Raw genomic sequence first — 15,473 nt, forward strand, 5'->3', positions numbered from 1 at the left:
ACTCCAATAACATTTTAAATTATAAACACTAAGAGGTTTTTTATATTGACTCCAGTCTCATTACAACAATTCATGACATGAATATATCCTGAGTATAATATCATAAACGGAAAATGATCTATTTACTACCATCAAAAAAACATATTGCGTTCTAATAGTCATAAAGACACTTAAAGTCATCCGGTAGAATCTGGAAGCCCATTTACTCTTATATCTACCTGAATTGTACTATTTTTCGATAAATATGTCCACTTCCGTGCAAAATAGAACTTTGGCCCTCTCATATGCTAAGTGAGAGGCCAATTGCTACACCAAGTGGTAGCACATCAAGAGTATTCCACAAGTGTAGTTTGAGTCTTGCCTTACAAAAAACATTTACAGTTTATTTTTTTTTTTTGATGAAAGGATAGAAAAAACATTTACAGTTGAAGCCCCAATAAAACCCCAATAAAAGGGTATATGGTGCAACAGAAACCCCAATAAAACCCATTCCTTTACTCCTTAGAAGTTAGAACACATATTACCAAATAAAATGAGAATATAAAAACCTTTGCAAATTCTCCAAGTAATCTAATAAAACTTGTACAAATTTGTCAAGAACAAAGGAGAAGAGAAAAAAAAAGGTAGTAATCTTGAAGCTCAAGTTGAAGATTTGAATAAGGTTTAGAGGTTACCTGAGTGGGGTGCAGCACCAAACATACTGGACCCACTTCCATCACTATCTCCACCACCATCACCTCACCACACCACACCTGTAACACCTACCCTCTCTCTGTTCTTCTCTCTCTTCTTAACACTCTTTTACCTCTCCATTCCTTTCATTACTATTACTGCTCAGACATCCACTCCTTATCAATCAAGTACCCACACACCCTCTCTCTCTCTCTAGATTCTATACTTGTCTATTTTATACTAGTATGGAAGGTGGGTTGGGTTTAGTAGGTGGTGAAGGAGGTTCATCAGGAGGATCAACAAATGGGTCAGTGTCAACATTGACAAAAGCAGAAATGGTTGAACAAGATTACTGTATGGGTTTATCATCTGAGGTTTCTTCTAATCAGTCTGATCAAAATGAGGCTGAACAACTTGAATTGGGTCTTGGGTTAAGTCTTGGTGGTGGTGGTTGTTTGAAGTCTAAGACTTGTTCATGGAGAGAACATGGAAGAATCTTGACTGCTAAAGATTTGGGTTTTATTACTTCTTCTTCATCTTCTTCCTCTTCAGGTAGAGGTAGTAATAATAATAATAATAATAATAATGGTGGTTCTGCTTCTAATGTTACTGGAACTAAAAGAACTGCTGATTCTGTTACTCAAGAAATTCCACCTACTAATGGTGTTAGGTAAGAAAAAAAACTGAAATTTATGGTTCATTTGTGTGTTTTGTCTTATGGGTTTTTGTGATTCTCAATTTTTATGCTTTTGAAGAACATTTCATTTGATTCTCAACTAGGGTATTCTTATGTTTTAGGGTTTTTGCTATTATTCTGATTTTATTGGTGTTTGGGTTTTAGTGATTTTGATCTTATCATGTCAAAATTGGGTCTTTTCCATTTTTGGTTCTTGGGTTACATAACTATTTATAGTTCAAGTAAACTTCTTTTACCACTTAGAATAACTTGTTTTCTTTGTGAACTTTGATCAATTGCTTTGGCTGATAAGCTTTGCCATTTCTAACCTAACCTTCAACCTTGTGAGAGCAGTCAGGTTGTGGGATGGCCACCTGTGAGGACATATAGGATGAATAGTTTAATGAACCAAGTGAAGGTTCAACCTGAAGGAGAAAACATGAAGAAGGTCGAAACCAGCACAGAGGATAATGTTAAGGAGAAAAGGCGAAACTCGATGTTGGTGAAGGTTAATATGGATGGAGTAGCAATTGGGAGGAAGGTGGATTTGAATGCTCATACTTGTTATAAGACTCTTGCCCAAGCATTGGAGGAGATGTTCCATAGACCTACAACTTCGAATCCCGCCCGTGAGTTCATGTCCACTTTTTCCTTTTTTGATACTACTAGATAGAACTTGAATAATGAACTGCACTTCCATGTTAATGTACATATTTGCTCAGTTTATCTATCCAATTATGATTTGCGATTTAGTTGGGCTTTAGCTTACTCGGTTCTCGATAGAATGAAGTGCTTATTAGGTTATGACAATAAATTAATCGAAGTACGTTATGAATTTTTCTAGTTCATCATTGGTAGTGTGTTCAGTGTATGTATGATTGACTTTGAATGACATGGTTTTGTATGCTAGGCTCAAGCAGGGATCAGGAACATGGGGTTGAAGAGACAAAATCCTCAAAGCTCTTGGATGGATCCACTGAATTTGTGCTCACGTACGAGGACAAAGAAGGAGACTGGATGCTCGTTGGTGATGTTCCATGGGGGTAAGCATCCATTTCAGCAGTTGAAACACGAACTAATCCAAACATAGTATGGGGGATATGATCCTTTTGCATATTAGGAAATTTCCACACGATAAACTACACACCCAAATCTGTAAACCTTGTGAACCGAAATTGTCATTTACCTCTTGATATGGTATTCCACAATTAGACTTTGTTGTAAGACTGGTTCCTCAAAGACCGGGTGAACAATCAAATACTTGTGAACCGAAATTGTCATTTACCTAATATAAACAAGATCAGGACTTCGATAGTAGCCCTCTAGTCATTACTTGGCTCTGTTAATACATATATTAGCTCTAAATGTACGATCAAGACTAGTTCTAAACTTTTGGTGTTCTTCTTTTATGTTATACAGGATGTTCCTTCACACTGTGAAGAGGCTTAGAATCATGAGAACATCTGAAATGAATGGACTAGGTATGTACTTCATAGTTTTTCGATGAAGTTTTTTCGGAACTTTTATTGTTCTCCATATTAACATTATCTTTGGTTTAGCAGCCCCACAGTCAGAAAGCAATATAGAGAGAGTAAAGAAGAAGCCGATATAGTTTTGCTGCCCCGAGCAAGATGAAGAAAACCTAAAGAAAGGAAGAAAGAGAAAGATATAGAGAAAGATGAAGATCGAAAGCTTATTAACAAGCGAAAATGAGTCTGTCATTGCCTATTTGTTTTGCTTTTTTGGTGGTTATAACCCTTTCTCTGGGAGCCCAGTATTTTTGGTTGTTTGTTTTTTTTGTTACATGTTTGGGTTGGTTTCTTCTATTTAGAGTCATATATACATGCATACTTGACTGAACACTGTTTTTTTGCATACACTGTAAATATGGAGTGCTTTGATTGGTAGTGTTCTTCTATCTTGAGAGTCTCTTGTGATCTATTATTGCATTTTGATCTGTTTTTCTTTGGTCATGGAAGGGGATTTCAAATTCTGCTATTGAATAGGTTACATAACTATCAGCGAACAACGACGAGAAAAAAAAGGGGTTCGGATAGACATCTTTTACACAGTCTATCTGTTACATAATATCGATGACATGTTTGCCGCACAGGAAGGAATGCGATTGCCACAAATAAAATTCCTGAAAAAAAAATTTCGCCGAGGTCAGGCTTCCCCTGGAGAAACAAACCCATGCAAGAGCAAAAAAAAAACTACAGTAAAATGTTGAGAATTTCACCCACTCCCCCCATGACCAAAGAAACGAGGTCTTTTGAATCAAGTGCACAAAAGAATAAAGCGGAGATGCCCTAGCCACAACAATATAGTAGGAGATGTAGTATACTCGTTGTTGCACATAGGGCATCGGTTTACCCACATCATTCCTCAGGTAGGTTTTTCTTCGTGGATCTTCATCTTGGAAGCAACCCAAACTAGGAAGTTAACTCCAGGAGGGGTCACCTTGCTCCAAATAATCTTTACACTTTTTTTAAGTGCCACTGTCTGATAGGTAGGGAAGCATAGCAGGATTTGACTGACAATACCTTTTGTCTATCCCTAACCTAGCAGTGACAGCTCCAAGTTATATTAGTCCCTCCTGCCCATTCCTCTGCCTGAGCCCTTTTTCTCAGGCCAGCAAAGATATATCGTAGAAACAAGAATAGAGTTGTCTAATACTTCCATAATAATAACACAGTAGAACTCTTCTACAAATCTTATTCAGTTCTAACTTCATAATTTATGGTCATACATACAAAAATCCTTCATTTTAACGAAACAAAACCAAACCTCGAGAGATACTAATCATTGACCCATACCATATCGATAGTAATTTTAGACTAAATCATTTGATTTATGACAAGAAATCTCTTGGGTCGGTGACGGAACCTGTCAAAGCAGATGCAGCTGCAGTATAAGGAGAAGCAAGATATATCTGCCCTTCTTTGTGTCCCATTCGTCCAGGGAAGTTCCTGTTTGTCGTTGATACACAGACCTGCAGAATATATTGAAAGACTTCAAAACTGAAATTGTGTAATAGATCGTCTCAAGTAAATCTTAATGGGAGTTTGTGGAAGAAAATGACTTGCCTTAGGTTCGTTCATACGGGCATATGTATCTCGAGGGCCACCTAAACAAGCTCCACAACTAGGGCTTGTTGGTGTATCACAACCAGCTTCCTCGAATATCTGCGAACATGTCTTGCCCCCTGAGCCGGGTACTTCCATGCCATATAAATCCATCCAAACCTGGTACATTCAATGCAAGAATAAAAAAAATCATTTAAAACCGTAATTGCTTTTCCATCAATAGCTCGGAAAGACAGATAGAGAAGAGAAGATATACAAACCTTTTGGGTGGCAGGAACAAGAAAAGTCGGAACTTTGACCTTCTTGCCCTGTTCATAAATAAATATCGAACCAATTAAACAACAATTTAGAAGACTAACATTGTGAATAAATATCGAAATACTCTTAATAATTGTAAAGACGGAACTTTTAGGAAACTAGAAAAGAAGAAATAATAGTACGAAAAGTAAAGAAAATCAAACGAGAGCAATAAGTTAATTTGATTCTCACCGAGGCATGAAAAATTTTTGCTGCAGCGAGAAAATCTTCGGTCTTTCCACCAGTACACGAGCCTATATATACTCTGTCTATTTTTACATCTTTGCAATCTCTCGCCAAACCACGGTTATCAGGAGAATGTGGCTGCAAAATATATGAAACATAATAAACTCAAAATAGAGCTTCGACCAACAACATTAAGAATCTGCACAGTAATTGCTGAAGCGAGAATAGGTTAACGAAATGGGAGATGCTAGAGTTACTTAGAGGATGACATAATGACGTGGAATTCACTAAAAGACAAGATTTTTTCAAAGTTTGACTACGGTGGGGACCGCTTTTGTTTCCAAATGAGAAAACATGTCATCCTCTAAGTACCAAATTGTAAGTCACTCTATCATTTCCCTAACGAAATACGCCACTCAAAGCCTGTACATCAATTTTTTACCTTCGCAACCAGAGGTTCCAGTTTCGAAACATCAAATCTGTACTCCGCAAGGAATCTAAGTCCAGACAAGGAAACAACAAAAACATATCCTTCCAATTAACTTCAGTAAAGAGGTTGGTGATAATAGAATACTAGAAGAGTGAGTACATGAAGCACAAAAGACTAATAGAGTTGTTGATTATGAAGTTTTAAGACCCAATTACCTCGCATTTTCATCACTATATACTGGTTCAAATGGCACTGATGTCTTACCCTGTGACAAGAAACACCATTTTACCTCAGCACAACAAGACAACCGTGTTTACGCATTCCACTTTTGTAACTTGTACGAATAAATATCACTAAAAAGATTACAAACAAGATGTCAGAATATGATTATCGGTACCTACCTCAAGGTATTTATATGTAGTATTGTCGGCTGGAACAACACCATTCTTGCCCCCAGCTTCAACAACCATGTTGCACAATGTCATTCTTTCCTCCATCTTTAAGACACAGTCCAATAAAGCAAGAAAAAACAATCCGTTTAGTCTGCTAAGAATTCCAGAAAAAACCCATCAAACCATTTATATATATATATATGCACTCACAGTTAAACTTTCGACAGCAGAGCCAACAAACTCCATTGATTTATATGTTGCACCAGCCACACTGATTTCACCAATTATCTTCAAGATAAAACATATATTGTTATTCGAGAATGATACGATAGAAAATGTCCTGATTACGTAAGTAGGATGCTCAGTTGTTTCATATTGTACAAATTAAACTTGCGAAAAAGATTTTTTTTTGAACAAAGAATATATATACAAGATTTTATGCAGGAAAGAAACGAAATTTCAAACCTCAAATAAAACTTACTTGCAAAATCAAATCCTTGGCGAGTAAGTAACTAGGCATCTCTCCATCCAATACGAATCTTAGTGTTGGGGGTACCTGCAACTTAGAATCTTGAGTTACTTGTAACTAGATAAAGGTGCATGCTGGATGCACTTGAGCACAAATCTTCATTCTTTTTTTATGGTTTCCATGTGGTTACTTCATTTCCTTAAGTGGTCTACAAAACTTGACCTAAACTTTTCAAGTATTATACTGGTTCATTACTCTTGAATTTGGTGCTTTTTTGCCCATCAGAAATAACATGAAACACGTCGTTTCCATATTATAATGGCATAATATTAATAACACATGCTATCATTGTAAGCATAGACAAACCTTGAGAAGGGACTTCCCGGTGCCCATTACAAAACCTGCGTCAGTGTTGCCAATTCCAGTAGCAAACTGGCCAAATGCTCCAGCATTGCATGTATGAGAATCTGTACCTAGCAGGACCTGAAAGTAAGTTGAAGAGATTAAGAACAAGAACCACGGGAATTTCAAAACTTGGATTAACTTCCTGAAAAATTCACGTCGATGTTCATTGATGGACTAAACATGAAAAAAAAAAACAAAAGAAGAAAGAAACACCTCTCCAGGTCTGCAATGACCTTCTTGAGCCAGAGCCACATGACATACACCTTTATAATCTGGATTAGCCTGTAATAAACCATCATATTCAACCAGACAAGCCTCTTAAGCAGGAAATACTAATTTGAAACTTCAAAAGTTTAGTGGTACAGGTTAGAATCATACCCTAAAATTACCAAGATCCTTGATGTCATAAAAGTACTTGATATCTTGCTCGCCGCAGAAATCCCTCAATATGTCCACATTACGGTTGGCACGCTCATCACTTGTGAATATATAGTGGTCCGGTATAATTACAATCTTTTCACGGTCCCAAACCTTCCATTTTATATCAAGGATGAATTTTTATCAGTCCATAAAAGAATTTTAAGAGCAACATTAAGGATTTCATCATAGACTATATTTTCCATGAAGAAGGTTTAAAGGCAAAAAATCAACAACTTTTTGATAATCACTCCCCGCTCAATGAATTTTTTTTTAGCAAAATTGACCTCTCCCAATAGCTAAGAAACAAAAGCCTTCTCCAAAAGGAAAAAATGATACTGCACATTATTAAGACCCAATCCAAGTCTTAGCAATCGATATTTTTCCGCTTTTAGCCACCGAAAGGATACGGGTATTGGTTCCTAGTGCAGGTCTATGAGCACACCCAAAAGGCCCCTTTACTTACTAAGGTCGAGCCCACACTTGTACCCTAGCTCCGGACACTCTTCAAATCGATGTGGGACTACTACATCATTAACATAAGGGTTCAAAAGGAATTTATATTGTTCAGTAATGGTTTTCTAGAATTCATTAGCCTTCCAGGAAATTCGGGGTGTCGAATATATTCAAAATTTGCCTGATTTCAATCATACAAGTGTATATAAATTTTCCTCAACGATGTAATCTTGAAACAAAAATTACCTTAGCATTTTCGCCGAATTCTTTCTTGAAGATCCCAATTGTTCCAGGTCCACAAACATCATGAGTCATCAACACATCAACATTGACCCAAACATTTTCTCCTGGAACTAATTGAGATTTCTCTGAAGCCCTAGCCATGATCTTCTCTGTCATTGTCATAGCAGTTTTCACCTAAAAATTCACAAACCCATATAAGATAAAACCCAAAACTTAAAACCCTAGTACCAAATTTATAGAAATATTAAATTCAGGAAGAATGAAAGTTAGAAACAGAACTGAACCAGTGGTGGAAGGTCGACGTTCTGATTGAGGTGGTGCCATAACTGAAACTACTTTCTTTGTAAAAGCTCTTCTATTGAATCTTTGAATAGGAAATGAAGTTGGGGAGAAAGAAGAAAGACCCATTTCTCTCTGAACCCATGAAAATTCATAACAGAAAAAATCAATAGATCAACAGAAATCAGAAATGGGTATTTTAATTTTATGTATTATATGAGGTCTTGAGCTTAAAAAAGTAACCTTTTTGATGAAAGAAGTAGTTGAGCCTGGAGAAATAGCAGAAGACGCCATGATTGTTGTTGAAGTTCTCTCTCTCTCTTGACTGTGGTTGAGATTTGAGGTTTTAGGATCGAAATAAATGAAATTTTAGGTAATCTTCACTCACTTGTAAGGAAGGTGAACAAAACCTTCACCAAAAGTCTTATAGTTCTCTTTAAAGTCCAAAATGGACTAAGAAATGTTTGTAACATACAACATTATTCCAGTCGGATGCCAACCATGTGTCCGGTTAGGATTAGGATTTAGAAAGCGAAAGTAAGTTTTCTCTTGATCTTGTTTGGATGCATAGTCCGATCGAGATAACTGCAGTCTGTACGGCAGAGCATCACGGTTGAAAATGGAATAGCCCCAAATAGTTATGCTAATATGGGTCATAACTCGGAGAAAAGAGAATGTCTACAAATTAGATCCCACTTGGAACAGTTGAGCTATTCCAACCCTACTCATATCAAGTACAGTCTCCTTGTGCCAAGATGATGTGAAAACTTCATTCTTGAGAGCTTCTTTAGTCTCTCAATGTTGTTTGACCCTTTATTTAGGGTTTTACTTTTGGTTTGGTTGATTGTGGATATTTGGGTCGATAATTAACTTTCAATTTGTTTTAGTTGCAAATTGTATTATGTTTAGAGAAATTGTATTATGTTTAGAGGACTTGAACGCGACACATATACCTTTTAACAAATAAATATAAATTTGTTTTATTTATTTTCAACAAAAATTGTAATAAATTAACTTTTTTCTATATTTACAATTCATTCCACCATTTACGGTTATTCAGCTTTTGACTCAATATTCAGATGATTCTTTATTCACACCACAAACTATGTTTCTGCAACGTTTTTATTGCGCTCGATGGGGGAGTATTCATGATCTTTTGATATTCCAAGCTCGAGAGAACGAGGGAGAGAGATGTCACATTCTATCATGACCTAAAATCAGGGCATGTATTTCAGTCCAACTATCAACCATGTAAAGAGTACCAGATAAACCCTTCCAGCCAGCAGACTCACCACATTCTACAAATTTCCTCTCTTTCTCCACTAAACCTTGAAATAAAGGGACAAAAGAAACACCAAATTGAGTGGCCAATCTTCTTAGGGTTTCATTTGATCCCATTACAATCCCTATATCTGCTTCAAGTAAGCAAAGCAAGTCCCCAACAGAATCTCCAATGTATACAGTCATAAGCTTCTTGTTACTCTCATTTTCATTCTTCTTCACAATCTCCTTGAAACCTTCAACCTTTTCTAATGGAGATTCCACTCCCCCTAGAATTTCTCCCGTCGAAACCTCATCTTTGTATATAAACTCATTTGCACGTATTGTCATGCCATCCAGACCTTCTGTTCGAGAAAAAAAATAGTTGATAAAAGTATGTGATTAGAATGATGTTATATCATCATAAAATAAACTCTGAGTCAGACTTTGAAGAAAAGAAGCATAGATACTAAACCGTAAATCCTGAATTCCAAACAGTATAATAGAGAGGGACGGACCTGAAGCAAAAGCTGACCTTAGGAGATCCGCACACCAACAACAAGAAAGTATATGGATGGATGCATTCAAATTTTCATTCTTGAGAACCTTCTCAAACAGGTCTATACAACCATCTTTGATTATCATATGTTCACCTGCTAGCTTTATATCTTCCAAATTTATGCCCTTTAGTACACCTGAATCAATCACTCTTTGATTTGCCCATTTCTCAAACTCTGACAGTTGTTTAATTGCCTTGCTTAGTCCTTCATAATCAAATTTATCACCTGCAAAAATTACTCGAATTTGAAATCCCAAAACATAAATATAAGACAATAATAAAATTTTTAACTAATTTCACATTGATTGGGAAAGGGACATGTGGTCAATTTGTAGAAGGAAAGCCTCACGTTAGAAGCTAGATTTTAGGGCTAGATTTTAGGAGTAGCCCCGAACCAACCAAATAGGAGGATCACCTCACAAGTAAAAAGTTTAGGGTGGAAGAAACCCGATACCACCATACACACTGGTATCAGAACCCAAGAATAAAGATACAACAAGTCGTAGCCTAATAGTGAGTCGAAGTTAAAAACTGATATATGTTGGTGAAATTGTGGAATACTCGTGTATTTGGAAGGGTGGCCCTTCCTTCCCTCAAGGTTGTTTTAGCCATCTTTCATTCCAAAAACTACTTCAACATGTAAGACTTTTTCTAACACTTATAAAGTAACCAATCCTCCTTCCCACAATTAATGTGGGACTAACTCAGAACAAATATTCATTAAAAAAACACACAAAAAAAAAAAGACCTTCTGATCTAGCTTTTAAAGTGAGAGAGACCCAAAACCACACAAGACATCCTTTAGATAACATCAATTTAAAAAGTGTAAGAACCATGGATGGAGCAAGATCTTACCTTTCTCATGGGGCAAGATTTTCATTATGCATTGTTCATAATCTTTATGATAATCTGCAGAAAGAATATCCCAAGTTTTCTTGAGATCAATTGATGACATCCCACAAAGAACTTTTCCCTCGTGATCATCTTGACCTTTCTCATTTTTTATTGCAGTTAATATAGCAATCTTGACTAAGCTATCATAGGATTGATCAACAGCACAAGTACATGTATAATCAAAATCAGAAACTAACAAGAGACTTTTCTTCTTAGGATCAATCATTTTTGATAATGGGAAAAGGGTTTCTTGAATAACAGGTTGAGAAGAAAAGAAATCTATCTCATGTTCCATTGCTTCTTGGTAAAACTTTTCCAATAGTTCAAGTTCTTCTCCTTTCAAAGGAATGCTTAGTTTATCAAGTAACTTCTCTGTTTTCAGAGCTGAGGCCTGCAACAATGTCAAACTGCATAATTAAGCTACTTGAGTGAAAAATGAAAGAAACCTAATTGATCTGAGTTGTTTCCGCATCGGATAATATTAAGTTTGATGACATCTAACTGAGGAAATGAGTAATTTGAAACTTTTTTAAAGAAGTTACGGAAACGGCCTTGATCTTATGTACTTAGTCAGGAGAGTTCGTATCTACGTGGGACTATTCTCACATACCCTAATATGTATGCCCATTGTGGAAAAGATGCATAGATCTTTAGAATGAGTTTTGAAATTTCTACAGGTACCCAACTTTTTCTAAAGGCTCACATTTTATATGCACCAAAGGAAAAATGACTATACATGGAGCCTTTAGCAAAGATAAGGGCATCTTTGGTACTACCTATGACGCCATAAGTCTTAGTAATTGTCGATATTGTTCCGTGCTTTTGTCACCTCAGGTGAAGGTCCAAGTTCACAGGTACAAAGTTTTATTCTCGGTGAAGGTTCCACGAGCCCATCCAAATAACCACGCTACTGACTAAGTTTAAGCATACACTTATAGCCTAGGTTCCGGAGACTCTCGTGAGCGGTGTAGAAATATTAAACTACCCATGAGTTTTATGGAGTACGTGTCACCATTAAGCACTTGAGTTTACCAAAATGTGGGCTCCGATATTATATTAAGTTTGTTGAACTGGTTAGCCCATTTTGTGACCCACTTCTCTACTATTTTAAATTTGTGGGCATCAAAACCAATTAGCAATGAGTAGAATGATTTTCCTTACATACTAGTGATCACAAAATTCTCTTAACCCATGTGAGACTATTCTCAGATAAAAATAAATTAAACATACCTCAAAATCAAGAGAGGAGTAACTATCAATCCACTTCTTGTAAGGGTGGGTGGTTTCTTGTGGACTAACAAGTGCTCTGATCTCCTTACCAAGAAAGGCATATAAGCTCATGCAAGGAGTCATGGCACCAATTGTATATGCCACAATTCTTATCTTCTCATATGGAGTTAGAATTTTACCATTAACTTTTTCTCCTTCAACTTTACCAGAAGCTATTGCTAACAAGAACTCTGTGTATCTTATGGTTGCAGGATTCAAAGTGGTTTCTTTTGTTGGATCTAAACCCCATTCCTGCATAAATTATTATCTTTTAAATAGTAAACTTGGATGTACAATAAAAATTAAAATGTGGCGTAAAAATAAATTCAACATGGGAATGGAATACGAAACTTAGAAACCAAATTTCAAATGATGTAAATACATGAGAATGCATCAAAAATCACAATCCCAACAGAATAAGATTTTTCCTCAGAGAAGAATCAAAACTCAGGGTGTGTGAATTTACGATTTCCTTTCTTCTAGAATCGTAAATCAAATAAGTTACTACTAAAGTAATCTCAACCTTTCTTATATACCCATATCAAACAATGAAGTGGTTGTGGTGGTGGAGTGGTTGCGGAGATAGAGTTGTCGCGGAGGTGGTGGATTAGTTATATGATGAGTGTTCGGTGATGGCGACAAAAGAGAAAAATATATACTTTTTACTTTTCATGATCTAGCTTTTTAGAGAAAAAGATTTTCCTAACTTAATTTAGTCATTTCTCAACCAAACACAACAATAAATACTTAAAATAAGCTAAAAACTGAATTTTAGCGTACTTTAAAAGGAACCAAACAATCCTTAAACTTACCCGAACAAAAGAATCGTGCATTTTGAGTTCGTTTGTCACACCATTCCGGAACTCCATAATAGCATTCTTATTATCATCATCTTCTGCATAATCCTCTGCCAACTTACAACTGAAAGACACGAAACGATTACATCTCCATCAGTAAACAACCGATAGTGCATATTATAGTCACTAAATAGCTTTGTCTATGTGAGATTACTCTGATCACACGCTCCGACATATAACCTACTTACAATTGAAAGACACGAAAAGATTACATCTCCATCAGTAAACAACCGATAGTGCATATTATAGTCACTAAATAGCTTTGTCTATGTGAGATTATTCTGATCACACGCTCTGACATATGACCTACTTTGTGAGCGACACATGCTTTTTTTCATTATGTGACACATGTAGCTACGAGACCTATCACGTGTTGACCTAACTTTAATACGAGACTAAGGTTGTAGATAACACAAATGAGAGACAAAAAAGATAGAAAAAAGAAAAGAAATTTACGCCTGTGAAAAAGCTGTTAAGTAATAAAAATCTTGAGCTATGTAATTAGCAAATGCTTTCATGTCTAAATTTCCAGCTGCCAAACAAACAATGAAAGGTGTGAACATGGCGAATTTCGATTCCTTCTGACACTTGACCCATATTTGCTTCGAAATACTTTCTTCTCGAGTACTTGTTGCTTTCATTACGATGTTATTAGTCGAAGAAGTTGATAATAATCTTCTATTATTGCTTAGATTAATGGAGGAGAAATTGTTGTTTGAAAATCTACCAGTATTACTAGGGAAGGAGATCAAATAAGGAGATTGAAGAAGATGGGGCTTAACAAGATTGGAGGATAAGCTGAATTTGAATAATGAAGAGACAGTAGAGTTCTTTATGGAATTCAGGAAGGAAGACATTCATCCCAAAAGAAACAGAATTTTACAGAGAGAGGGAGAGAGAGAGAGAGATGACTGTCAAATCAAGGTTGAAAAATGAACTATATAAACATGTCCAAGACAGTTGGGTGGGTTTTAAATCTTTTAGATTTTAGGTATTTTTTTCATTAACTCATTTTAAATCCTCATTTTTAATCATAATTAATTTATTTTAGATTTTCCGCGGATTAAAAACTAATGAAATTGACAAAAATGAGCTTGAAAGTTTTTTTTTTTCGTAATTTAAATCATTCAACAAGAAGTAAAAGTAAAAAAAAAAAAAAAATCGTATAAATATGTTACGAAAAACATCTTGTCGATAACATTGTTGTAAGTCATTAGCGACGTCTAATTTTGTATTGTGATACTAAAAGATATGTAAAGAAGGTGAACAAAATTTAATTTCATATCATGTGCTTTTTTCTCTAAACAAAAAAAGGATCAAATTAGGTAAACAATACTAACACAAAAAAGAGAAAGAAAATACAAAGCTAGCAAAAAGGGTAGCTAACAAACTAAACAAATAGATAAGAGATCAAATGGACAAAACCCTAAATGGAACCTAGAGTGAGAATATAAAACCAACTAATTAACTAACCTCCCAAAACTAATGTCCTCTTGATTCATTGAATTCATTTCTCTTTGATCATATATTCTTTCTCTTTTTTGTATTGTTTGCTTAATTTTATCATTTTGTAAGGAATTTGACATAGCAAGTAATAAAAACAATAATTAAGGCTAATTAAACAATGAAAATCGGTGAGAAATATTTCGAAGAAGTACAAAAAAAATATAATTGCTTGCAGAAGCTACTTGGGCTCCTATACAATAAAATATGACCAAGTATCACATAAAATAACATATGATTGGGATTATCTAATTTGTTTATAACCTTAGACTTTTAACCAATATAACCAATGATATTAATTTTTCATCATAAGAAAATAATACCCTATTATCTCTAGGTTGAATAGTTCATGTGCAAAAGAGTACATCCTCTCAACCCACAATTTTATAAGATATATAAAAATATATTTATTTTACTAATGGTTTAACATGCAAAATTTAATTGAACTTGTCAGCATCATCCAACTAATGGTTGAACATATATAATGTACGAATTACGAATACCTTTTAGTGCAAGTAAAAAAAAAGTATGATTTTCCTTTTAGTTGAGTAAGTCATATTATTTATATAAGCGAGCATAGTTGCATTAATTTTTTAATACCTCTATATAATTTTCAATAAAATTATGTATGTCGACTACGCCACTATATACTTATCAAGTAGTCAAGTGGTGGTCTTTGAAATGGGTCTATTATATTTTGGTTGACTTAACCTAATACACATCCTACCCCATAAAAAAAAAGTAGTCAAGTGGTGGTCTTTGAAATGGGTCTATTATATTTTGGTTGACTTAACCTAATACACATCCTACCCCATAAAATATCACATATAAATATGTCCTCTTTTTACTATCGAGTTCATGTCAATTTCATTGATTTTTTGTTTTTCTTCTTTGTAAGTACAATATCTAGATGGAAATTAAAATTCCCATTGGGTCAATAGGGAGTTAACTAGGTTGCAAATTGCACATTTAGATGTCGTTTGCCAACACACAAATACGTAAACAGGTAAATGTTTAAGTAGAAATGTAAAAAAGGCCGTTTGATAAACCAAAACCCCTTTACTTCAATTAAATTGATTTTTTATTTTATTTTGAAGTTAATGCTTTTTGCCTTTTGACTTTG

General features: G+C 35.2%; 3 protein-coding genes across 3 annotated transcripts; 1 reads left to right on the plus strand and 2 right to left on the minus strand.

Moving 5' to 3' along the window:
* Window positions 1-449: 449 nt before the first annotated feature.
* On the plus strand, window positions 450-3,266 carry LOC147555354 (auxin-responsive protein IAA12-like). Its single transcript, XM_086662874.1, has 5 exons — window positions 450-1,342; window positions 1,703-1,977; window positions 2,259-2,391; window positions 2,768-2,829; window positions 2,911-3,266. The coding sequence occupies exons 1-5, from the start codon at window positions 918-920 to the stop codon at window positions 2,958-2,960; spliced, it is 945 nt and encodes a 314-aa protein (XP_086519000.1). The 5' UTR covers window positions 450-917; the 3' UTR covers window positions 2,961-3,266.
* A 747-nt stretch (window positions 3,267-4,013) lies between these two features.
* Window positions 4,014-8,527, minus strand: LOC147555355 (3-isopropylmalate dehydratase large subunit, chloroplastic-like). Its single transcript, XM_086662873.1, has 15 exons — window positions 8,252-8,527; window positions 8,009-8,143; window positions 7,733-7,903; window positions 6,992-7,144; window positions 6,827-6,895; window positions 6,575-6,691; window positions 6,221-6,295; window positions 5,950-6,027; window positions 5,749-5,844; window positions 5,563-5,612; window positions 5,360-5,414; window positions 4,924-5,055; window positions 4,695-4,742; window positions 4,435-4,593; window positions 4,014-4,340 (listed from the first exon to the last, which is right to left on the minus strand). Exons 1-15 carry the CDS (start codon window positions 8,300-8,302, stop codon window positions 4,200-4,202), a joined length of 1,530 nt encoding a protein of 509 aa, XP_086518999.1. The 5' UTR covers window positions 8,303-8,527; the 3' UTR covers window positions 4,014-4,199.
* A 435-nt stretch (window positions 8,528-8,962) lies between these two features.
* LOC147555356 (bifunctional TH2 protein, mitochondrial-like) lies at window positions 8,963-13,888 on the minus strand. The gene is made up of 6 exons (XM_086662875.1): window positions 13,304-13,888; window positions 12,803-12,911; window positions 11,952-12,242; window positions 10,683-11,112; window positions 9,787-10,053; window positions 8,963-9,633 (listed from the first exon to the last, which is right to left on the minus strand). The coding sequence occupies exons 1-6, from the start codon at window positions 13,702-13,704 to the stop codon at window positions 9,203-9,205; spliced, it is 1,929 nt and encodes a 642-aa protein (XP_086519001.1). The 5' UTR covers window positions 13,705-13,888; the 3' UTR covers window positions 8,963-9,202.
* Between the last annotated feature and the right edge of the window lie 1,585 nt (window positions 13,889-15,473).

This window comes from Eschscholzia californica, unplaced genomic scaffold (assembly GCF_041429995.1).
Source record: "Eschscholzia californica isolate CP2 unplaced genomic scaffold, dmEscCali1.0.p SCAF_2, whole genome shotgun sequence".
Classification (NCBI taxonomy): Eukaryota; Viridiplantae; Streptophyta; class Magnoliopsida; order Ranunculales; family Papaveraceae; genus Eschscholzia; species Eschscholzia californica.